General features: G+C 37.9%; 3 protein-coding genes and 1 long non-coding RNA gene across 9 annotated transcripts; 2 read left to right on the forward strand and 2 right to left on the reverse strand.

The window, feature by feature from the left end:
- Positions 1-5,322: 5,322 nt before the first annotated feature.
- On the reverse strand, positions 5,323-6,000 carry LOC150037051 (uncharacterized). Its single transcript, XM_090311865.1, has one exon. It carries the CDS (start codon positions 5,998-6,000, stop codon positions 5,323-5,325), a length of 678 nt encoding a protein of 225 aa, XP_090167991.1.
- Positions 6,001-10,675: 4,675 nt separating this feature from the next.
- On the forward strand, positions 10,676-13,829 carry ALKBH2 (oxidoreductase, 2OG-Fe(II) oxygenase family protein). 5 transcript variants are annotated; one of them, XM_039026989.2, is made up of 7 exons: positions 10,676-10,940; positions 11,133-11,249; positions 11,366-11,555; positions 11,718-12,002; positions 12,769-12,940; positions 13,275-13,308; positions 13,395-13,829. In XM_039026989.2, exons 1-4 carry the CDS (start codon positions 10,713-10,715, stop codon positions 11,915-11,917), a joined length of 735 nt encoding a protein of 244 aa, XP_038882917.1. In that variant the 5' UTR covers positions 10,676-10,712; the 3' UTR covers positions 11,918-12,002; positions 12,769-12,940; positions 13,275-13,308; positions 13,395-13,829. The 5 variants fall into 5 exon arrangements, with proteins under 5 accessions (XP_038882917.1, XP_038882916.1, XP_038882915.1 ...); XM_039026988.2 differs by having other exon boundaries at positions 13,399-13,829; XM_039026987.2 differs by having other exon boundaries at positions 13,275-13,829.
- LOC120074019 (Sec14p-like phosphatidylinositol transfer family protein) lies at positions 12,338-16,046 on the reverse strand. Of its 2 annotated transcripts, XM_039026986.2 has the most exons (11): positions 15,353-16,046; positions 15,227-15,255; positions 14,966-15,049; positions 14,805-14,858; positions 14,655-14,732; positions 14,471-14,524; positions 14,243-14,302; positions 14,064-14,159; positions 13,467-13,568; positions 13,280-13,360; positions 12,338-12,896 (listed from the first exon to the last, which is right to left on the reverse strand). In XM_039026986.2, the coding sequence occupies exons 1-11, from the start codon at positions 15,405-15,407 to the stop codon at positions 12,588-12,590; spliced, it is 1,002 nt and encodes a 333-aa protein (XP_038882914.1). In that variant the 5' UTR covers positions 15,408-16,046; the 3' UTR covers positions 12,338-12,587. The 2 variants fall into 2 exon arrangements, with proteins under 2 accessions (XP_038882914.1, XP_090168570.1); XM_090312444.1 differs by lacking the exons at positions 14,471-14,524; positions 14,655-14,732; positions 14,805-14,858; ... (1 more) ...; positions 15,227-15,255; positions 15,353-16,046 and having other exon boundaries at positions 14,243-14,318.
- Positions 15,726-16,455, forward strand: LOC150037052 (uncharacterized). The gene is made up of 2 exons (XR_016528759.1): positions 15,726-15,867; positions 16,040-16,455. It is a non-coding gene; the product is annotated as an uncharacterized LOC150037052 (long non-coding RNA).
- Positions 16,456-24,030: the final 7,575 nt, after the last annotated feature.

The following is a 24,030-nucleotide window of genomic DNA, read 5'->3' on the forward strand; positions in this document are numbered from 1 at the left end:
TTTGGGGCGTCACAGTAAATGGTCGTATTAATTAAATTTAATTTGGTGCAAAAGAAAAGAAAAGGGAAAATTGTACGGATGACCCAATTTTAGGGTCCAAAATGTCAAATGACCCATTTTTAAAAAATAATGTCAATTGACCCTCTGCTTACGTCATCACGAGATGAGATTACAAAAATGCCCCTCTAGTCTATACGAGTGTGCTCAAACTCAACGGTCGTCCCACTTCGCTCAAAATTAAGGAAAATTGTACGTGCAAGTGTCGTTCATCTCGCTCTTCAAAACCATCGTCCATCTACTGTTGTAATCGAAGTTCTCTACTGTCGTAATAGAAGTTCTCTACTGGGTTAGTGAATTTAATTTTTGTCTTCCATGTTGTCTTGCGTCTGTTTAAGTTGGTCTCGTTTGATCGGTCATCACATTCATAGCTGGTTTCGCGTTTGTCTTTTATTTTGGGTTTCGATGTGTTCTGCATTGGTTGAGGATGAAGAAGATATAGTTAGATGACAAGTTAGTGGACGAGTTTTGCGAGAGCGATATGGGATAGAGCGATTTGAGCTAAAGCGAGATGGGCTAGAACGAAACGACCGAAAGCGACATGTGCTAGAGCGAGATGAGCGAAAGCGAGATGGGCAAGAGCGAGATGAGCGAAAGCGAGATGGGAAAGAGCGAGATATGCGAGAGAGAGACTAGCGAGATATAGCGAGAGTGAAATTAACGAGAGGTAGATTAGCGAGAGGTAGCGAGAGCGAGACTAGCGAGAGATAGTGAGATTATTAACGAGATTAACGAGACTTTTACAGTATATTTTGTTAATGATTTTTTAGTACGGACCTAATAACTGATAAATTGAATGTTCATACAATGCAGGAGTAATTTAAGATGTCAAAATCTTTGAAAATTCGTGAAGTCGATAGGTTTCCTGGGCAAGTAACTTGCCTGGCCCATGTTGCCAATGCCAACAAGATTGTAAAGCAGAAGTTTACCGAAAGGCAGTTAGAGATGTTCAAGAGAACATTTTTTGGTCGCTTTCTAGACATTGAACTTGTATTCAACAGCCTATTAATCCACCATATGTTATTGAGGGAAATGAAGAACTCAAGAATGGACTCAATTAGTTTCTTTTTCAGAGGAAAGGTCGTCACATTTTCGAAGGACGACTTTTTGTTGATCATTACTTTGTGGCGGTCTCCTACGCTAGTTGGACAGAGTGAGAAGTCCTTACACGAACTTTTTACCAGGTACTTTGGTAGTCGGTTGACCTCAGACGCATTCCACTTGCATTTTCTTGAAGAAGAATACAAAGAATTAGTATTTGAAAATGATGATGATGCTGTGAAAATTACCCTAGTATATTACACAGAGGTTGCAATGATGGGTAAAAACAAGCAATAAAATTTTGTAGATCGTACTCTATTTGACGATGTTGAGGACATAGATTACTACAACAATCTTGATTGGGGTACAATTATTTGGCAAAGGACACTCGACTCCCTGAAGACCACACTTAAACACAAGGTTGGTTTATACAAGGAGAATGTGAGGGGAAATAAAAATTATGTTGTGAAGTACTCGCTCTGTAGATTTCCCAGAGCATTCCAGGTAAATGTTCCTTAACTTAACTTTATCTTTGGTTTAACATTAACATAGTTATAAATTTGAGTTGTTTGAATTTAGGTGTGGACGTACGAGGTCCTTTCGTCAATAGCAGGAAACGTTGCCACTCGAAAGAGTAAGGTAGCCATTCCCCTATATTATGGTGATCATGCTCCCACTCGGTGTCATTCAAAACACTCGAGAGAGACATTTTTTAGTCTAAAAATGTAAGTGTAATCTATGTAGCCACAGTATGTTTATTTGGTAGTTAAATGTACACTAACCATCTTACTGGGTTCCTTAATGCAGACAAAAGTCAAAGAGGGTCTTGTTATGTCCGATACTAAGAAAGAGTTTTGGGACGCCCCAATTGTTAGACGGGCCGTAAGACAAGCACACTTCGACTCCGAGAGTTTAGGGATTTTTAGTAGTTCAAATAGTGACAGTAGTTTAGATAATAATAATTCAGAAGGTGGGGAAGGTGAACAGCAGGATAATTCAGAAGGTGGAACGAAGGATGAAGAATCTGATGGGGACCAAAACATCCACCAGCCTACTTACACTCCCAGTGAGGATATGTTTCATAATGTGCTGGTGGTTGGTGATGTACGTCCGAAGTTTGAGGAGGAGTGTTTTGTCCCAGAGAATTCGGGCCATAGGAAGGGAGGTAGTGTTGATCCTAGTGTATATACGTACCTGCGGAGCATTGACAACTCAATATCAAGCTTGGATGCCCGTATATCGAACCTAGAGATGGACGTGGGAGACATGAAAGTACAATTGTCAACTATTTTGTCTCTATTACAGTCTATGAAAGGTTCCACGATATTTGAGGCGACGAGGTCTCCCACTCCACAGACAAGCCATGATGCCATTATGTCCCCCATCCTGACTGTACATAGGTCACTACCCCACCTGTACGTAGGTCACCTACCCCACCTCCACCTAAGTCACTACCTCACCTATACGTAGGTCACCTACCCCACCTACACCTAGGTCACCTACACCACCTCCACCTAAGTCACCGATCCCACTTCCACCTTCATCTGTACAGCTCGATATCACGACCTTCTCTAACACCCTACATCTCGATTCACAGGTATGATCATTATGTGATTCAAAAATTTCTTTCTTCATTTTTGTTATTCAACATGTTCAACATTTTGTTATACTTCTGTAGGTTATGGTCGAGAGTAGAAAAACAACACGTAAGAGAAAGGTCGTTGATAAGTACACACCTCCCGTTGAACCAAAAAAGAAAATAACAAAAGAGAAGGAAGTTAAGGTTCAACTTCCTTTGGATCGTCCAAATATTAAGTACCCTTTCCCTGAGGTACCTACGATACAGTTTAAAGCGACGATCTAATACTCCTTGGAGCATGAGGTTCCAGCAGCTATAATGAAGGAAATGGTGAACTAGATTGCCGATAAGAATACGGACAACGAGGTTCGAGAAAATACAGTTTGGCCATTATCCAAAACCTTTCTCCAGGAGTTGACTGAACCAAGTTCATGGGTTGACGTAAGTTTACGATCCATAACTTTTCTACCAAGTACATACAGTTATAAACTCTCTCCTAACGTATATCTTGTTCTGGATGCAGGCCCTAAATATCCTTTTTGAGCTCATGAAAGATAAATTTTATAGGCGACCAGACTTGTGTATGCCTTGCTTCACCATCCTGCCAATTGGAATAACGGTAATCATTTACTGCACTTTTGAATAGGAATACGTTGGTTGACTATTATGTGTTTTAATGTTCTTTTCGTTGTGTAGAGTCATCTAAATTCTCGAGATGGGGTCTACAAACAATTTAAGAACAAGTCGACCTTGGATGCTGCCGTAGCATGGTCGGATGAGACGTTACCGGATTATGTCATGGGTAAATTTGATGTCAAGTGGTCAGATGTGGACTTCGTATACACGGCAACAAACATTGATCAGCATTGGATATTGATAGCATTCGATCTAAATAGAGGCCGGTTGTTCGTATTTGATTCACTACCTTCCATGACATCGAAGAAGTTGGAGTCTTTCCTTGAACCGTTGACTTACAGCCTACCATCGCTTCTTCACTACTGTGACCTGAAACATTCGAAGCCAGACATCGAAATGTCTCATTGGAAGATAGCCTGACCTACCTCTACGAATACACAGCACGGGTCGTTAGATTGTGGAATATTTGTTGTAAAATTCTTAGAACATTTAGTGACTGGTAGTGACCCATTTGTAATAACTCAAGATAAGATGACTGACTATAGGATGCAATTGACATGTCAATTGTGGACGAACACTCCATATTATTGACGTACATGTATATTATGTATATTATTGATGTAATTTTACTAACATGTTATTTAAATTGTTAGTGTAGAACTACCATGAATATAGAAGATTCATTCATGAATAACCAACAAGTTAAATTAAACTTAGATACGTGAGACATCTGAAGAGATTCATTAATTACACTTATAAAAGGGATTCATTAAGCAAACAAGTTAAATTAAACTCCGCTACACGATCGCTTAGAAGAAGTAAACGATAATCATTAATTACACTTATAAAAGAGAGAGCGGGATTAGCAAGAGCGAGATGGGCAAGAGCGATATTAGCGAGAACGAGATGGGCGAGAGAGAGATTCCCGAGAGCGAGATATGCGAGAGCGAGATGTTTCCAGAATGGTTCACGAATAGCCAAACTCTAGTAATCAAACTTATAAGCGAGATATCAGAAGAGATTCATGAATAGACAAACTCTAGTAATCAAACTTATAAGCGAGACATTTTAAAATTGATTACAAGTGATAACGAGATTAGCGATGGCGAGATTAGCGAGAGCGAGATTCACGAGAGTGAGACGTTTCCCGAATGGCTCACGAATAGCCAACAATTTAATTAACATTTGAAGAGATTTGTGAAAAGACAAGTGGCACATAAAAAATTACAGTTTTGAGGATTAAAATGGCACATAGAATGTTACAGTTTTGAAGATTCGTGAATAGACAAGTGGCACATAGACAATTACATAGACAAGTGGCACATAGACAATTACATAAACAAGTGGCACATAGACAATTACATAAATAAGTGGCACATAGACAATTATAAAGACAAGTGGCACATAGACAACTACAATCAACCGACATTTGAATCATTTGTATGAGAATCAATAGGTCGCCCGGTCGTCAGCGGTTCACTGCAGTTTTGCCAATTATGCCCGTAGTTCCCACACCTACCACATTTTATTTATCTGCGTTGTTCTCCTCTTGATGGTATTCTTTGTTCTCTTCGCCACCCGACCTATACCACTCTTCTAGGAGGTGCAATATGTTTTTCCATATATCCCGGAGGTCTCTTCCATTCAGATATGTGACCGAGTGGATTTACAGGCTCTGCATAAGCAACCATGAGGGAGTCAACACTATAGAATGGACTGCACAAACCATGGATGGGGATGTTTTGTTCTCGCGTAGCCACAATCGCATGCGAACATGGGATACCGAATCAGTCAAATTCCTTGCATGTGCATTCCTTCGTATGGAGGTTCACAATACCATCCAATCGATTGTCCCACAAATGGATCCTATAACAATCAATCGGCTCAACTCGATATCATCTGCCTTTGTCACACTCAGTTGCTAATCGGTTTTCATAGTAGTTCGAGTGTGACGTCGTTCGAGATGCCCAATAATTTCTCCGTTCATAAAACCATGACTAGATGAGGCCTCAAACGTGTTCCAACAAGCACATTATGGGCAGCTGTCGATATTCTTTGGTCAATGAATTGAAACATTCTGCACTGTTGGACGTCATGTTATTGTATCTTCGTTCTGTTTGGTAAACATGCGCCCACCTTTCAAGACCAATATCCTCCAAATATTTCGATACTGCACCATTTCGAAAAGTATGTAGTTGGTCCCAGTGTGCTTGGAACTCTGACATGTGAAATGCCCTAGCTGCATCTTTGAACATCCCAACAATTGTGTTGTCCTTAAAGTTAGAAAGAATATTATTTTCTAGGTGGTAGGTGCACAATCCATGAAATGCTGTGAGAAGAACTGCACGAATGGCATTACCAATAGATACCGCTCGATCGGACACAAACACCAAGTTAGGGGGTTCTCCAATGGCACACTTCAAGTTCGACATAAACCACTTCCAAGCTCGATCAGTTTCATTGTCCACTATGGCATATGCTAGTGGGTAAACTTGGTTGTTGCCATCCATGGAGACGCCGACCAACATGGTCCCTTTGTATTTTCCTTTCAGATGCAATCCATTAACAATTATCACCGGCCGATAACTTGAAAAACCTTTAATACAAGGTCCTAATGCCATAAACATGTACTTGAAATGGACATCATTTTCATGTTCGATTTCAAACCTTGTACCTGGATTCTCCATCTTTAACGCTTAACCATATGCATGTAGAACAGCGTACGACTCTTCTGGAGTACCTCTGGCGAGAGCATAAGCAGTTTCCCTTGCACGTCAGGCCTTATCATAACTTATGTTTACGTCGTACTCTTTCCTCATATCCTCGACGATACGACAAGGTTTATAAACATGTCCTATGCCTGTAAACTTGTCTTTGATTAGTTCACCAACTACCACAGCCATTGCTTGTCTATGGTCATGATTTAAAATTTCAATAGAACATGTGTGTTGTCACACTCCGCCCAAACTACCCTCTAAGCCTGAGAAAGGGCGTGACTGCAGCAGTTATCAACCCTTTTGTTGACACTTACTGCCTAATAACTCTTGCGGAAATAACTCTGATACCCATGAACAAATTCAACAACCAACTAATTAAGTCAAGGAGATAACAACAACGGATTAAGGAGGCCCATTCTATTAAAACAAAGTAACGTTTATACAACTCCAAGACTTAACAACAAATTTTACAATCAACAACTGTAAAACCCTCTAGAAGTGTAACTGTGGTATGTGGCAGACCTTGACCTTAGCAGCACCCTGGAACTCCTCATTTTTTGTTACCTGGGGGGGGGGGGGATATAAAACATGGAAAACATGAGCTATAAAGCCCAGTGTGTGGTGCCTTTAGATAAACAAATAACTTTGTCAACAGAAATATACTTTTAGGAAAGCAAATGCATAGTCAACAAGAACATTACCACAAGTTCAATATTATTTTCCAGCCAAACTGTTGGACAATCCTCAGCTCGACCCGCTGGTTAAAACAATCAACCCCAGCTTGACCACTGGTTATCACATAATAAAAACATCCCCAGTTTTACCATTGGTTATCCTTGGCATGATCCTACATTTTCCCCAGTACTTTCACACGTATACTAAGACGATAACAATTCCTGTGGAAACTTTTCCTGTACCGACTATCATTTCCCGCCGACCGAAGTCGACTATATTTTCCCACCAAGTACCCTTTTCAAGCATGCTAACTATATATCCTAGGTACAATTTCAGTTTTCAAAACAAACATACAAGCAATATCTCAATAAGCATAGTAATCAAATAAACATATATCCCTGATCATGCCAATTTAACATTATCCCTTATATATATTTACCTATATATAGAAATTATATCAACAATAAAACACACAATAACCACTCACCTTGGCTTTCCGAAGTTCCTTGGCTTTCCTTGGTTCCCCTTTGAACCCTAAATTCCATATTCAATTATCAGCTTATATTACTCATAGTTCTAAAACTTATTTTAAGATACTTCCTTCTGCAAACATGTTCTAAAATGTCTCAGAAAGCTTACCATAAAATCTTAGCTCAGAACTTCTTGTCGTTTAGCCAGAATCTTCAAAACATCAATGCTGGCCCAACTTATTCGACAGCCTAACCCTTCTGTCTTTTTCTCAGCTTCCAGCCCGATTCCTTGGAGACTCTTCTCCGGCAGCCCCATCATGAAAACTAGACTCTTTTAGCTTTCATATGACTTTAGAATCACATCAAACGCACGAGTATTCTAGGAGAACTACTCGTTCCAAGTTGATGCTACTTCCTATCTTTTCTGCCCGATAGCATCTCCCCTCTTGGAACTTCTTGACCAATGCATGGTCTTGCTACCAACGCATGGTCTTCTCCCAATTAGTCCTCACACACTCTTCTTTATGTTTTTTTTTTTTTTTACAGAATTTGAGTTCTCATCTGAAGTATTTGGCTCTATTTATAGGCGTCCAAGATTGCTCCATGGCCGACGCCTCCTACTTGGTCACATGACCAAGTGTCTCTTCCTTACACCATCAATGCAATCTTGCATCAGTACAACCCAAGGTGTCTTCTTCTCCTTTCACCAACGCATAGCCCTCAACCTTGCATGTCTTCTTATGCTTCCACCTCTTTTACTTAAAGCTTAAGAATTCTTCCTAACAAGTCACATGCATCCTCCATGAGTTCATCATTCTTATGCGTCCACAAACCCTTAGATGTTCAACACATATTAGGCCATCAATGCATAGTCTATAATCCACGCATAGCAAGCCAACTCACTACCATCGCAATCTAATATAGCCATCGCAAGAGCCAGCCATCACCAACACATAGGATGGTCGCTCATCCTCGACGCATGGCTCACTAGGTATCACCGCACAGCTTGCTTGGCATGGCGCATGGCACTTGGCATAGGCGCTAGCCGCTTGACGCATGGGCGTGCTGCAAAGGCACTGGCCATCGCTTGCAGACTTGCTCGGCTGCATGGGCGCTTGGCAAGGCGCTCGACGCATGGCAAGGGTGTTCGATGCACGGCCGCTCGACAGGGCGCTTGACGCATTGATGCTCGATAGGATGCTCGATGCATGGCTGGATGCGTAATGCATGGCCGCTCGGTAGGGCGCTTAACATCGCTCACAAGGCTTGCTCGACCACTCGACACATGGGCGCTGTGCATCGATGCATGCCACCCTCCAACGCATGCCCTGCCCGCGTCTTCGCCTATCCTTACGTCTGCATGCCCTTTGCACCGCCGACCCTCATTCCATCCCAACCTTCCAACGCATCACTTTCAACTTTCTTCCTTCAACCGTATGGACACATACCACCCTTCTAACGCATCCATCGCTTCCAACGCATCCATCATCCAACGTATCCAATGCATCCAACACATCCATCATCCAACGCATCCAACACATCCAACGCATCCATCCAGCCTAATGCGTTGGTCTAACTTCCAAGGCATGCGTCACTCCCACTTCAACTTCTCCCTTGGCCCAAATAATCTCTCCAAGATCTTATGGTCAATGCATGGCAATGCCTAGTCCAACACTTAGTCAATTTTTCATCAATTTAAGCTTAACTCAAAACTACTCAAGGAAAATCTATTCAACACCTAGAAATTTCCTTCATTTCAACATAGGATTTAACTTTCACTTAGTTAATTTCCTTAACCACCTGCTTAAGTAGAAAAAATGGAAATCTGGGTTTCACATGTGCAACCGCATATACTTCGTGATCTTAAATACGTCACACCCTGGAAATTTAACCGCACGAAGGCTCCACTTACAATTATCCTCTATACATTTAACAGTAAACAAGGACTTAGTTGACTTCCTTACCTTATATTCAAAATTATTGTTATGCACAGAATAGACAATCTCATTTTTAAATCACTCTTACTCAAAAAAATTTGACCAACTTTAACATCTGTCTCAGATGAAGAAGTGTCAGGCATAATCAATACCCCTCTACGACATGAAGACATGGAATTAAATCCTCCTGATCTCTCAGTAACAGCTACTGCAGGTCTATGCACTTCTGAAGAACCACAGTCCATAGAATTTAATCCTATTGATCTCTCATTATCGACCATGAAAGAATCACGCTCTTCTGAAGGACCACAATCCATAAAATTCAAGCCTGTTGATCTCTCATTACCAAGCACAGGTCTGTTACATTGAGTTTCTCTTTCCAAGTTCACTGCACGAATGTTGTCATTGTCTATTGATAATGTTGATGGTTGAGTGTTCATAGACAATGGAATATCACCCTCTTCTCAATTAAGCTCATATGATACCTCGTATTGTCTGTCTACACCTATACCATCATCACTTATATTCACATTTTCATTGTGGTATGATTTTAGTGTTACATATAGCTGAATTGTAGAAAGATTGTCCCGGCAAAGAAGGAAGTCAACATCACCATCATTTCATTAGTGTGGAAGGGCTTCAAAGTCAAGCTTATATTTAACTCTCATAACAACATCAAACTCTGATCAACTTACATTTGCAATCCTGTAAATGTGAGCTTTAAGTTCTTCATACTTCAAGGTAATAGGCATAACGATTCCTGTTAGCTCGCCTCCAACATACAAATTTTGGTTCTCATCCCAATGACCTCCATATCGAATTAGTACACACTTTCGTGTCATCCTACAAAGCAAGAGAAAATTTTTTATTAAGCAGATAGTAATACACATGGATCTCTCTCGCTGTCACTCCCACGCCTCTCGCTCTTGCACCTCTCGCTCTCGTGCCTCTCGCTCTCGTGCTTCTCGCTCTCGTGCCTCTCGCTGTCGCTCAATGTCGCTCTCTCCACCTTTCTCTTTGTCCCTCTTTCTCACACCCTTTTCGTTATGCTATTTTAGAATGTCTATACATACCTGTTTTGAGACCACGTTTCTACAAACACCAATGAGACCAAGTTCAAGAAAAGTTTGTTCCGTTCTAAAAAACCCGTTCTGAAAACTCTGTTCAGTTCCGAAAAACTCCGCTCTAGAAAACCTCGTTCAATAAATCTCCGTTCAACAAAATGACATTCAAATGAAGTTTAGATTTTAAAGAATATACCATTTTGCTGTGTGTTAAAGATTTTAAGTTGTAGACAGATTTCATGAAAATTGTCAAATCAATCGTACAGTGACAAACAATCACATCACGATGGAAGATGAACAGACAGCGAGAGCGAGATTAGCGAAGTGAGAGTGAGAGGGTTATTAGGGACAATTTTTGTAATCTCATCCCATGATGATATAAGCATAGGGTCGATTGACATTATTTTTTAAAAATGGATCATTTGATATTTTGGACCCTAAAATTAGGTCATCCGTACAATTTTCCCGAAACGCAAGCATGAACTATATAAAAATTGTAAAGATGATGAGTGTCAAATTCTGAAGAAATTTGCATAATGAGTTTGAGGCTCAAAGAAGTGACCGACTCAGAATCGGAGACGAAGATCCCTCGTCCTTTTAATTCAGGAAGGCGACAGACATTGGATCTCGGCAATGGAAGCGAAATCGTCTACGTTCCCAAGTTCGTCCCCTCCGATCAGGCTTGGACCTGGTTCGATTTTCTCAATCAACGCATTCCATGGACCAGGCCGACCATTCGCGTCTTCGGTCGCTCCGTCCTCCAGGTCTTCCCCTTTCTCATTTAGTTTGTTTTCAATTCTATTATAAATTGAAGATTCAACAACTGTTAATTGTTTTAGATGAATTTTCCTTCTTTCCCGCCATGCTTAATGTTAGGGCCTTACGTTCTTTCTGAAGAACTATAGCATTTTTCACGCGATTGAGGGTAACATTTAAGTTTTAATTTGCTAATGCAGCCTAGAGATACTTGCTACGTTGCGAATCCTGGACTGACTACATTAACTTATAGTGGATATAAACCTCATGCCTATACTTGGGATGATTTTCCTCCTCTTAAGGACATTTTGGATGCTGTAAGATTTTTCGTTTCGATCTTTCCCTATTGGGTTTTCTTTTTGGTTTCTTTAGCTACAAGTTCTCGTTGGCGTTTCTAGTGGCTCCTGATTGTCTTCGCTTTTTCTATGTCAAGGTCCACGAAGCTCTTCCGGGGAGTAGTTTTAATAGCTTACTATTGAACAGGTATAAAGGTGGTAATGATTATGTGGGTTGGCATTCTGATGATGAGAAGGTGTATGCATTGAACCAGGAGATTGCTTCTGTGTCATTTGGATGTGAACGAGATTTCTTGTTGAAGAAGAAGCCCAACAAAACTTCTCAACGTATTCGGTCTACTTCATCTGTTCTTTTTTCTTTCTTTCTTTTTTTTTGGTCTCTGTTCTGATTTTGGGAAGCCCTTTTCTCAAATCTTCAGTCTTTTGCTCAGTTGCTTTCGTCACTTCAAAAAGTTCCATCATCTTATGGTTTATTTGATGTGGCCCCAGGAAGAAATGATGAGGAACCTCCAGCCAAGAAATCAAAGAAAAGCAGTGTGGCTGATTCACACTCATTTGTACTCAAGCATGGTTCACTTTTGGTTATGAGAGGCTACACTCAACGAGATTGGATGCATTCAGTGCCTAAGCGCCTTAAGGCAGAGGCAACCCGCATCAATCTTACTTTCAGGCACGTTATTGTTGATTGATATTGAAGTTATACCAGATTATTGTTGGAATGCCCTTCATATTGTTCAAGTGGCTGTATCTTGGAGTGGACGGCCATTGGTTTTGGTATGTTGTTTCCTTATCTATTGTGTAAATTTCCTTCATAGATCAATGTAAGGTGGAATAGATCCAGTTTCTAAATTGGCTCATCAATTATATTCGCTTCCCTGTCTCTTATTGCACTTGATATTCTTTATGATTGTTCATTTTCAACTACAGCACAGCCCACAGCTACCTGGAATCAAAGTCATCTTCCCATGTGCCACTTTGATCATTATAAATGTACTTACAATAGCTTAGATTTGGGAACTTGAAACTTTGGATTTAAGTAATTATATGGTTAATTTTTCAGATAATAAAATCAAGTGATAAATTGAAAAATTAGCCTTGAAAAGCCTATATATTAAGAAGCGCACTTTATATTTCAACCAGGCACATTTCAGGATACATCGTTAGATATGACTCTCCATTGCTTTAATGGTGGATTTCAACAAGACTAGGGATGTCACCATCAAGAAATTGGGACTGTCCAAAGGGCTATAGTGTTAGAATCAGTAAAACCAATTTTTCCTTTCCATCATCTCCTCAATGAAGGAATATGCACCATTAATGAAAGAAATTCATCTCAAAAAGTTGCCTTTGCTTCAGTCACTACATTATTTCGAGTTCAATCAGTGTATCTGATAGCCCATTGCCATACTTCCGTAACTCAGTTTCAATAGTTTTAGCCGCTCCTTTGCTTTTTGATGCGGGCACCTGAAGATTCACTTGAAAAGATCCTTTTCTAATTGGTTCAACAGGTTCATTGATCAATGATTGTTGCTTGATGTAGTTATATAGCTGTTGATGAAAAAGGTGGTCCAACGAATAGCAATTATTGCCTCCTTGACGAGCTGATGATCGGGAGGACAGTGAGCTCTCTCTTTTACAGAAATGTGGAAGAGATGAATAATCCATTATCTACAAGAAATAGAGAATAATTAATGCACCATCACTTGCATATGGTAGGGAATCCCGTTATTTGATTATTGTATTTTCCCCACTAATATTTAACATTACTCTTGCCACTCTTCATTGTCTAACAATAGCATATGTACCTTGCTTTATACACTTGGCATGGCATACTACTCGACTATATACCCCCCAAAATATATATTTTAATGGAAAGCTATGGAAATCTTGATTCTAGCTTCCATTGTCAACTCAAATGTCAAAACTATTTATATAAAAAAACATGTAGCGATCCATTTCATTTACAATATATTCAAGCAGGCCAAAAAAGAATTTTTATGTTAGAGTTAAGAGTCGGCAATTTTGACATTATTTTAAATAATGCAGGTTACCTTTAGCAGCTCATCTCTCCCACAGCCTGGTAACACTTGAACCTTTTTCCTTGTCCTTTCATGTAATAGAGGCTTGACAACCTGCGATATCAAAGAGATGACATGACTACATCAGACAGGTGTTCAAGGCCTTATTGCAACACACAAGGTACAAAACCAACCAAGATCAATCTCTTTAATGGCTTACCTTCCAACAAGATGAAAAGACGTAAGGTGCATTTACAATGTAGTAAGCAGTTGTTCTCTCTGGGTAGTTCAGATCATCAATGGTTGATAAAATTGTCAGTAACTGCAGAAACATGAGACAGGAGCGGTTGAATGACCATCATAGAGATTCGGAAAATCCTTGATTTGCTAGTTTAAAATTGCATATTTAAGGTATCAAAACACATCATAAGTCTTCTTTTCACTTTGCAGTAGTTTATTATGGAGAATATGTTCCTCACCATTATGGACTTGTTTTAAAATAATGGTCAGAAAGAAATTCTTCCAGACAACAGATTTTGTAAACAAAGTGAATTGCTTTGAATCTTTTCTTTTTTGTCTCTCATTTTTCTTTTTTTCCCCTCCTCTTAAAATCGCACGAGCTAGTGTGAAATTTTGTGAGACATGGATTCAAATCGAAAAGAATCCTCATCAAAAGAAAATAATTTTGTGATCTTATTCTTGCGGATTTTCCATTAGTTTAGACCAATCAGAACCACTAGAAATGGAATCAGATTTACCGGGAGAAATTTAACTTGTACTGACAACTATTGGAGAAAATTGTAGGAAAAGAGAATACCTTTGTGTGGCCAAGTGCCGAAAGCTTCAGACCAGTCATATCTAAAATCTTCACGCAGGTTGTTATGGGCCGTCCATACCTTTTTGATGCAGAAGGCTACAGCAAAAAAACGTAGGTGTTAATGATACTGAAAGGTGAAGAGAGTAGCTTCTGTTGAATCCCAAAATTCTGTAACTCACCAGAATAACACGATCCCGATACTCATTGATTTGTATGTGCGACTGCACATAATCATTCACCTGTGAAGAGATTAAAACACCGGTCAGTTAACTTAACAAGCTTCTCGATTTCTCACTGGTTTTTGAAGTACAGATTTTCAATAATTTAGTCTGCTGTTTGTGGCATCAAAATTCACAGAAAGGTCCAACATTATTCATATGGAAGACAAACTGAACCCAAATACTTACATTTGCTTTGTCTAATGCGCTGAGTCCAACACCAATGGCAAATACGGGGAGGCCCTGAGGTGAAACAGACAAGTTTCAGGTCAAAACAGCTGGTACTCGATCTCATTAGGACAAGCTATCTTGGGACTTACAGGGAAATGGTTTATTCAAAGTACGAGATAGACATTGATAAACAAAATCACACCTCTTTCGAGTACCCCGAAAGTCCGACTAGCTGTGAATCTCTCACTGCTCTGTAGACATCAGCAGGAAATATAGGCTTCTGCAGACAATAGAGAGATGTCAACAAAAAAACTTTGGGCCATCGCAGTGAATGAGCTGTTGAAACACTTACCCTTAATACCTTGTCAATCTCGTTTTCTACCCTCCATTTTAAACAGTCCACCAGCTAAAACATAAGAGAGGGATGGTTCGTCAGCAAACAAGGGGCTATTTTAGTAATGCATTAGACAGTTTGATGTCTGCAGAAGTTGAATAAGAAAATGTGTTTCTAACCATTTTATGGGCCTTCCCGACATCGTAGTCTCGTGCTTTTAGAAAACGGTCCAGCGTTTCTGTTATGAATCCTTGATGAACATTCTGCGAATAGATCATCCAATGTCATTTACAAGGAGTTTCATAAGAGGTCATATGGGCTTCAACCTAATATATGAATTAGTAGAACTAACGGCATTTTAAGCTCATAGAACTTGCAGTCAGAAAACAGGTCATATACAGAAGGAGATGGAGAGAAGAAAAAGAAGAAAGCAGGTGAACCTGAAAGGATTTCTTCATTGGCTGATCAACTGCAGTTTTCGAAACAAAAAGACGAAAAAACAAATGGTTATTAGCCAATGAAGTTTTCAGAACTGAAATTGAAGAAAAAATAGTTGATCATCTGACCTTGATCAATCAGAGCTTTGAGCTTCTTGATAGCTTCCTGAGGATTGATACCCATTTGGTCGATCTCAAGATGAAAAGAAAGAACACCAAAGACAAATGCAACGTGCGAAAGTTTCTACTTCTCTCACTCCCTCTCTGTGGGCCTCCAAAATGAAGCTTGAAAACCAGCTCAAGTTCGAGAATGACGAAGCAAGATGAATATTGATTACAAGAGCCTCCCTTAGAAGAAGAGTCCGGACAAGAAAGTGAATTTAAGATCTCACAAGTCACAATCTTTAGAGGCCAGGCTGCAGTTTAAATACTAAAGGGGGTCTCACACGGACTCACCCTTCTTTATTTCTGTCCTTCTCAATGGCTGAGAGTCTGACGCAAAAGTCATCGTCTTTTTCCTCGATTGGGAAAAGTAAGAAAGTGTCTGTCGGAATCTCAATACAACCCTTAAAAAATGCAGCGAAGAAGAGGAAAAAGGAGCTTACATTCTTAATGGGTTCTTCGTGTCGAAGTTGCTGGCTCTGGTTTGTTTCCAGTTTTTGCTTCCGTAATTCTTTTTCAGTATTCTCCACTAATAAATATAGACCACAAACATTCAATCTCAGTCGTCCAACTGGTCGTTACATCTACTCTTCACCATTTGATTTCGGGTTCTTTTTTTTTTTTTTCCTTTTTATTCCCAAACCCTGTGGCCAGTTAATCGTAGAAAGGAAAGCAGTGGGAATCTTCTTGAAAAGTAAAAGTGCAGGAAAATGCCTATTCCCTTAGGCCTTGCTTCTTGGATCTTAAATTCAGGAAATTTGATAGCTTTTGCTGACAATTATGTTGGAGAAAACTCCGTCGTGATGTTTGGGGGAGCGCCAAAGGTTTGTGATTCTTCTATTCTTAAGTTAATTAGGGACTTTGAATCCTGTATAATTTGTGTTTGAGCTGTATTAAGGTACTAGGTTAGAGAAACTTGGGACTATGTAATCTATGTTGGTCTTAGGATTATGATATAACATGTGTTTGCTTAATGTATGATAATGTAACTAACTGAAAATTGGCTTGGTTGCTAAACTTTGGGTTTTATAAATCTGACTTATTGAGTCAAACATCATTTATATGTTAAACAGTGGTGGACTTTTGATAATTGCTGAGTCAATAACATCTCACATGCTTGGGTCAATAACATCTCACATGCTTGGTTAGATTTTTTTTCCCCCTTTTTCTCTTTAGGTTCAATCATGAGAATAAGAGATCGAATCAATGATCTTTGAGATAGTAATTATTGACTATGTCCAGATTGACCACGTTTGATAAGACTTAATGGTACGTTATGTTTTGTTTTTGTGGTGGTCTTTCAATATAGTATCAATTGGATGAAAAACTCTATTTTAGTTACTTATATTTTAACTTTTTTTAATTATACATCATTCAATGATAGACATTGATATTGGTTGATGACAAACTTACTTGAGAAAAAAAAACGATATTTTAAACTTTTAAATCGGCATAACATGATATTAATGAATTTTGTAAATACTTCAAAAAATAATTATGGAGAGGAAAATTTTGGATGAAATTATCTTTTAGTTCTACGACACGTGGGATGGGAGGTTTGCACAAACTTTTGACTTTTACTTTCTATTTATTTATTAATACATCAACATTTGACTTAGGGTGACAAAAGTGAGAGTTTATAATTCGCAAATAATATGTTACAATTGATATATATATATATATATATATAACTAAGATTTAAAAAACGACAAGGTTAAATCTAAAAGATACTGGGGTCAGATTTTTTTTTTTCTCTCTAGAATTGGAATCAAAGAATGAGAATAATACGTGGGACCTACTTCAAATTTGGGTATCTCATTCTCATTTCATATTCTAAGAAAATAAAAGTGATCAAACTCATCCCCATTCCATATTACTCGAGATTTACCATTTTTTTTAACTTTACCCAATTTGTCGTTTCTCTCTTCTTATTTAGGTTCTCTCACAAGTCACAATTAATCTTTCGTAACACCTTTTTTTTCTGTTTCTATTCTCTCTATCCTCATGGTTTCTATTACGACATTTTTCTCTTCTTCTTTCTCACTAAACTGTTTTTATTAATTTTCTCTCATTTTATTCTTTTGATATTGGTTTCTTGTTTTGAACAAACCCTATCGTCATTTCTCTTCAATTTTAGCTTATTTTGCCCTTTAAATGACGGCCCAAATCACAATTTTGCATTATTCGAGTCTTTTTGTATTTGAGTAGCATATATTATATTGAATTGTTTCATTTTAAGACCCATTTTTCTTTTTTGGTTGATTTTTGCCTAAGAAAAAGACGATGCATTGTTTCTAAGAGCTTGAAGCTAGGGTTTATTAAAACCAAATCAAAAATTCAAAGCCAAAACAATGTCAATTGGCTTTTGAATGAGAGAGATAGTGAAGTAACAAAGAGAGATTAGGAATTGCTTAAATAGCTAATCATACTTGAACCATCAACAACGAGAGAGACTAATCAGAAGATCCATGAGAGGAAGATTACAAATGGCTTAAATTGCTAACCACAATTCAACCATCGAGAAAAAAAATCTGGCTTCTTATGATAACAGAGTCTCTGTATAAATAGCCAACCACACTTCAACCAAGAGAGAGAAGAGTCTATTAAGAAGATTAACGAGAGCATAATTATAAATGGCTTAAATAGCTAGCCCCACTGAATCATCAATAGTAAGAGAGAATTTTTATTATAAGAGCATACCAACAATTTTCTAGTTGATGTTATTTCATCGTGATTGGTTATTATTTTATTATAATCAAACAAAGGTAAACATAAATTTTATTATTATCAAGTAAAGTAATACGAAGAAGAATAACTTTTTAGGTCATTATTTGTTTTATTTTTAAAAAGATTGATTTGAAATATAACAAGACGTCATATACTTTGAATTAAATTGGTAAGATCAAATTTATTCTTAATAAATAATATTACAATCAAATTGAAAAATACTTCCTTATAGCGAAAGTCTCTTTCAACCAAATGCTACAAAATTCTACATAAAAGGAATCGTGAGAGAGGGAGGGAGAGAAAATCTATTTATGGAATTACGTCAAAGATATTCTCATTTTAACCATTTGTTACATTTTCTTTATTGTTCGTTTGCTCTTTGTTTGTGGACCTCGTGCTTTTCACTTCTTCACTTTCTTTTTCTTTAGTTAATGGTACATCTCATAGCTTTTTTTTTTTTTTCTTAGTTTAACACAATAAACAAGGTACAAAATTCAAATCTAATCTAACCTTTTAATCGAGAGTGAATATTTTATGTCAATTGAGCTATATTCGTACGACCACAAAAATCTACTATATAAAAAAAATTGTTATGATCACACAGAGATCTCCCCCGACCCCAATTACAAAATCACTCTCTTCAAAGCCATATGATTTTTTTTATAGGGATGAAGCTCATCCCCTTTTTCAAAATTAACGATGTAGGATTCAAATCCCACATCTTGCCAAAGACCCCCAACAAATTCCACCTTGGCAAGATGTTTGAGATTCCACACCTTCTGAAAAATCTATTGTCTTCTCCGACAATCACAATTCCCAACTTAGAGAATTATAAATCATTCCACTACAAAAGAGTAAACCATTTGGAATACCATCTTCCAAAAATTTCCTTTTTCGTCACATACCGATAAACTTTGTTGATATTTATGGTGAAACTTCCACCTACTTAGTTCACCTGAAGTCCTTCAGCCATCAACATAACTTCCACCACACACCTTGCATAACCATAAGTCAGTGCCTCGTGTGCAAACTTGTGGAGCCGCTAACATCACATTCTCTATCATGGTAAAGCGAATATACTACAAGGATGATTTTCGTCATTTTCAGAGGGAGTCATTATCTACCCTTGCGAGAAAGACAATGTTAGCATTTGAGTCAAAGCCTTTTGACAAACCTGCTCTGTTAGGACAATCCTTTTTCATGTGTCCAGACTATCCACATTCCCAACAAACTCTTTTCTGTACGAACTCTTTCTTCTTACATTTACTATCTACATGGATTCTCTTGTGAAGTATGCCCTTCACTCTTCAGCTTTTTTTCTTTTGACAGAAGTTTACTAGTAACCTCAGCAAAATCTAAAGTTCCTTTCCCATACATCAAGATTGGTTTCATGTGTTCATAAGAAAAAGGAAGTGACCAAATGAGTTGGAGTACCTTATCTTCATCTTCTATCTTCACTCCTATCACCTCCAGCTCAAAAACGATGTCACTGATAATATTTAGATGATCTGAGATTTTTATACCTTCCACCATTCGCAATGTGTGAAACTACTCTTTCAAATACAACCGATTTGAGATGTTTTTTGTCTTTTTTTCCTGAAAAATTACTTCAAGCTTCTCCCAAAGTTCTTTGGCTGTTGAAATTCCATGCATATTTACAAGAACATTTTTAGCCAAATTTAGTCTAATTGCACTTGCAGCTCTCAAATTCATCTTCTCCCAATCTTCATCGCTCGTATTGGACTTCTTAGAACCTCCGCTGAACTCTCCTGGACCACCATCACCACTTAATTCTTTAGAAGCACCACTATCTGGTCTTCCCTTCAAGGTCTTGTGTAACCCAACTTGTATTAGCACATTCTTGACTTGCACTTGCCATAAGCCGAAATCGATCCTTCCATCAAATTTCTCCACATCAAACTTTACTAAACTCATAAAGCTTTACATATCTGCTACCATCCCTAGCAAAACAGTAAATAGTGAACAACTCACAGTATTCATAAACACCACAACCCGTTTCAAGAATTTCTTTCTGATGTGGAAATTTAGACAATGTTGCAACCACAAAGCATACTAAGAAATTCAGAAACTACGACTTGACACTTTGATACCATTTGTTGGAAAAAAAATCACCCACTTTTACCGTAGAAAATAAGCAGAAAAAACCATGGACCAAAAAAAATCTACTGCATGAAAAATTGCTACAATCACACATAGATCTCCCTTCGACCCCAATTACAAAATCACTTTCTTCAAAGCGTTATCTACTCACACTCTTTTTCTTTTTCCCGCTCTCAAAGTAAAAGATGCAAAAGAGGAAATTTAATTAGCATACATAAGCTTAAAGTTTTTGTTAATTGGGATATCTAAAAACATAGATAAGATCTTTTTATAGGGACGAAGTTCATCCCCCTTCTTCAAAATTAACGATGTGGGACTCAAATCCCACATCTTGACAAAAACTCCAACAATAATAACGTGTAAGGGTCAGCATGATAGACCAAAAATCGAGCCGATTGATCGAACCAAAGTTAGTCGATTGGAGAAGGAGAGGGGTTGGTGTTGAATTTTATGTCCTAAAACTTGCAGTTTGTAAAATGATAAACATATTGTATAATCAATATACTAATTATTGATTTTATAAATTGTATGAAAGTCTAAATCCAATAAACTAAGACCCATGACTATTATATGAGTACTTGAATTTTATGTGGAGACATAAGAGTGGATCAGGTTCGAGTAAATAGTCAAAATGATCTATGGTACATGAATGAGATTGGGTACCTTATTCTGGTAACACCATTGGATGTAGGCTATTCTGTAGTTGTTACAAAGAGTTGTAAAGTGCTACATACGATGTGGTCCTAATTCGTATATGTTATGACATGAGGAGTGGGGGCATCCTATGCAATGAGTTTGCATAAGATAGGACCAATAAATAAGTCACTCTTACTTTATAACGTTGTTTATTGTATAAGACTGACTATTTCACCTAGATGACCTAGGTAACTCAATCTTAATCCTGAGCTAACTATGAACTCCTGTTTATTGGGGATTTCCCTTAGATTTGCATAGGTGAGGGTTGGCTCAACAGTGCCGGCTCAATAAGACTCTCATTTCAAGGGTAAGACCGAATAGATAGCTGGGGATATAGGGTGCAAGACGGAGTTCACGTCTACCCGATTTAAGGATAGGAGAAAGTTGTTCTCTCAAGTATTGAATCTAGGTCTTGAACAAGGGGCCCCACTCTCTCACTAAGTTGAGAGAGTTTAGTTTAGTGATTGGATCAAAAACCAGCTGTTCATTAAAGAACCAGTAGGAACTTGAGGAATAAGACGTAATCTCGGGGGTAAAACAGATATTTGACTCAGTCGTTATTACGAACAACCTGTGAAGGGTCGATTTGCTGATTATGATTAAATCATGTGGACATAATATATCTACAGTGAGGGGAGTGCAACTATGGGCTTTAGTGGAGTGACCCATTAGTTAACGAATGGGGATTAATCTAGTCTAATGAGTTATTAATCTCGGATCGTTGGAGTCCATGATCTGTAGGTCCGCGAAGTCCCCTACTAGCTCATAACGGACTAGCTCTAGAATAATGTGATAAGTTAATTTGAAACGTTCAAATTAGAATTAAGGGAATTAGTAATTATATGAGATATAATTACGTGTTTAATTTGAGTATTAAACGAAGTAGGAGAATTTATATTTTTAAATATGATTAAAATATATAAAGATGGATATGTGTAAAAATTAATTTAATATTTGATATTAAATTAATCAAGTTTTATTTAATAATTAATTTATGAAATTAATCGATTTTTTTAGTTTTAAAATCAAAATAGATTTTATAAAATCATTTTTGATTTTATGATAAAATTGGAAATTTAGAAAACAAAAACACAAATGGAAAAATTGGGTTTTCCATTATCCATCTCCTAAGTTGCTCACACAAAAGTTGTCATCTTTGCCTTGTTTTCTCCAAGCATGAGCTGCAACTCATGCAACTCTCTCATTGCATGTTGATCTGCAATATAATGAAGAGATTTGAGTGATCTTCGGGCATGCAATCTATAGAGAATTTTAGAGAAAATTCGGGTTGAAGAAAGGGTTCTTCACCAAGATTGCTGCTGTGAGCATTTCTCCTTCATCCATTGATTCAAACTTGTTTTAAGTCCCACAACTCAATCTAGAGCACCAAAAGAATAGTGGGGAAGATCTTGAGGTAGCCTGCAATAAGATTCGGAGAAGATGACAGCTGGAGAAGGAGCTTTGAAGAAGTTCTACAAGAGGTATGTCTTGAAACTCACTTGTTTTCTGCAAGAGCATGTTTTATATTTTGCCAAAATTAGTGAATTGGAGTGCTTAAATGATTCTTGTGCTTCCGCTGTTGCTGATACAATCCAACAATTGGTCCGTGTTGATTTGAAAAAATTCCAAATCGACAAATTTAAAAAAAAAACTGAAGAATAAAATGACCGACCGACTTTTACTCCTCGACAACCGAACTCAGTTTGAACATTTACTAAACCGACCATAGTAGGTTCGGTAGCGGTTTGGTCGAAAAACCAAGTTGACCAACCAATGCTCGTACCTAAAACGTGGAACTCATAGTTATAAATAAACAATTTTATTGCTTTATTCTAATGACTTATCTTCGGTCCTTCAACTCTAAAGTTCAAAGATCATGAACATCTTCCATGATTTATTGGGAAAACTATCTTTTTAGTCCCTAGTTTTTTAGAATTAGACGTATTTGGTCCATAGAGTTTTGATTTGGCCAAATTGGTCCCTCAATTTTTCTAAATAGGTTTAAAAGGTATTTATTCCATTAATTAAGCATGTTCTTTATTAAAAATATTTTTTCTCTCTCATCTCTCTCTCCTCCCTATCGTCAGTCATCTCTCTTCTCCCCCTTCTTTCACCATCCTTCCCGTAGCTTAATCTTCCCTTTCTCTTATTCAATCATCTTTATCTTCAACCTTCAAAAGCAAAAAACGATCAAACCTAATGCAATGCATTCGACACATCTTGAAGATCACAAAATCAACTTTGAAACTTGCTTCGAACTTAAATTCATATGCATGATCGATTATAATTAAGAATAAGATAGGTGAGAAGTGGGCAACTGCAAGACTGAGACTAAACAATGAAATTCACGGATAGAAAAAGAAAAAGATAGAAATTTTCAGTCAATTTGAGAGATGGAGATGAGCATATTAAAATTATTTATCCAAAATCCATTCCATCTACTCCGCTAGGGACAAGGTGGAGGAAGCTCGTCCAATGGATGCAAGCCCATCCGAGAAGGAGAATAACAATATGAAGAGAGAATGGTGGAGGGAAAGGAAGGAGAAAGGATAGAAAGAAATAGCAGAGAGAAAAATATATATTTAAAAATTCTTTAAATTAATAAAAAATATATATATATTTGGAATAGGGACCTTTTAAACCTATTTCGCAAAATTGAGAGACTAAATTGGCCAAGTCAAAACTTTAGGGACTAAATACACCTAAGGTTGGCAAAAATCCCTGCGGGGTCGGGTCCCCGCAGGTAGGGGTGTACATAGTTCGGGTTGGGTCGGGTTGGAAGATTTTTGTGGACCAACCCAAAAACTCGGGTTGGCTAATAATGAACCCTATTAGTCCTTTTTTGGAGGGTCAACCCAACCCAACCCAACCCAAAATTTTCGGGTTAGGCTGGGTTGTGTCACCTATTCTTTTTTTTTTTAATTTGACTTTTTTTTAACTTTTATTTTTATATATTCGGGTCGGGTCGAGTTGACCTGACCCTGAAATGGAGTAACCCGAGACCCAACCCGAATTTAATATTTTTTTAACATTTTTAACCCAATCCAACCCTTGCGGTTTGGGTTGGGTAGTCCGGGTTGGTCGGGTTACCGGGTTTTTTG

The sequence above is a fragment of the Benincasa hispida genome, chromosome 3, assembly GCF_027475165.1.
Source record: "Benincasa hispida cultivar pf3 chromosome 3, pf3_genome.v1.1, whole genome shotgun sequence".
In the NCBI taxonomy this organism is placed as follows: domain Eukaryota; kingdom Viridiplantae; phylum Streptophyta; class Magnoliopsida; order Cucurbitales; family Cucurbitaceae; genus Benincasa; species Benincasa hispida.

What these genes read in the sequence shown, in the direction of transcription:
- LOC150037051 (XM_090311865.1), bottom strand. Translation starts at nt 6,000, where the DNA reads ATGGAGAATCCAGGTACAAGGTTTGAAATCGAACATGAAAATGATGTC.
- ALKBH2 (XM_039026987.2), top strand. Translation starts at nt 10,713, where the DNA reads ATGAGTTTGAGGCTCAAAGAAGTGACCGACTCAGAATCGGAGACGAAG. An exon ending in TCGGTCGCTCCGTCCTCCAG is followed by an intron (nt 10,941 to 11,132) that starts GTCTTCCCCTTT and finishes TTGCTAATGCAG; the next exon opens with CCTAGAGATACTTGCTACGT. An exon ending in GCCCAACAAAACTTCTCAAC is followed by an intron (nt 11,556 to 11,717) that starts GTATTCGGTCTA and finishes ATGTGGCCCCAG; the next exon opens with GAAGAAATGATGAGGAACCT.
- LOC120074019 (XM_039026986.2), bottom strand. Translation starts at nt 15,407, where the DNA reads ATGGGTATCAATCCTCAGGAAGCTATCAAGAAGCTCAAAGCTCTGATT. An exon ending in CAAAGCTCTGATTGATCAAG is followed by an intron (nt 15,256 to 15,352) that starts GTCAGATGATCA and finishes CGAAAACTGCAG; the next exon opens with TTGATCAGCCAATGAAGAAA. An exon ending in TCGGGAAGGCCCATAAAATG is followed by an intron (nt 14,859 to 14,965) that starts GTTAGAAACACA and finishes CTTATGTTTTAG; the next exon opens with CTGGTGGACTGTTTAAAATG.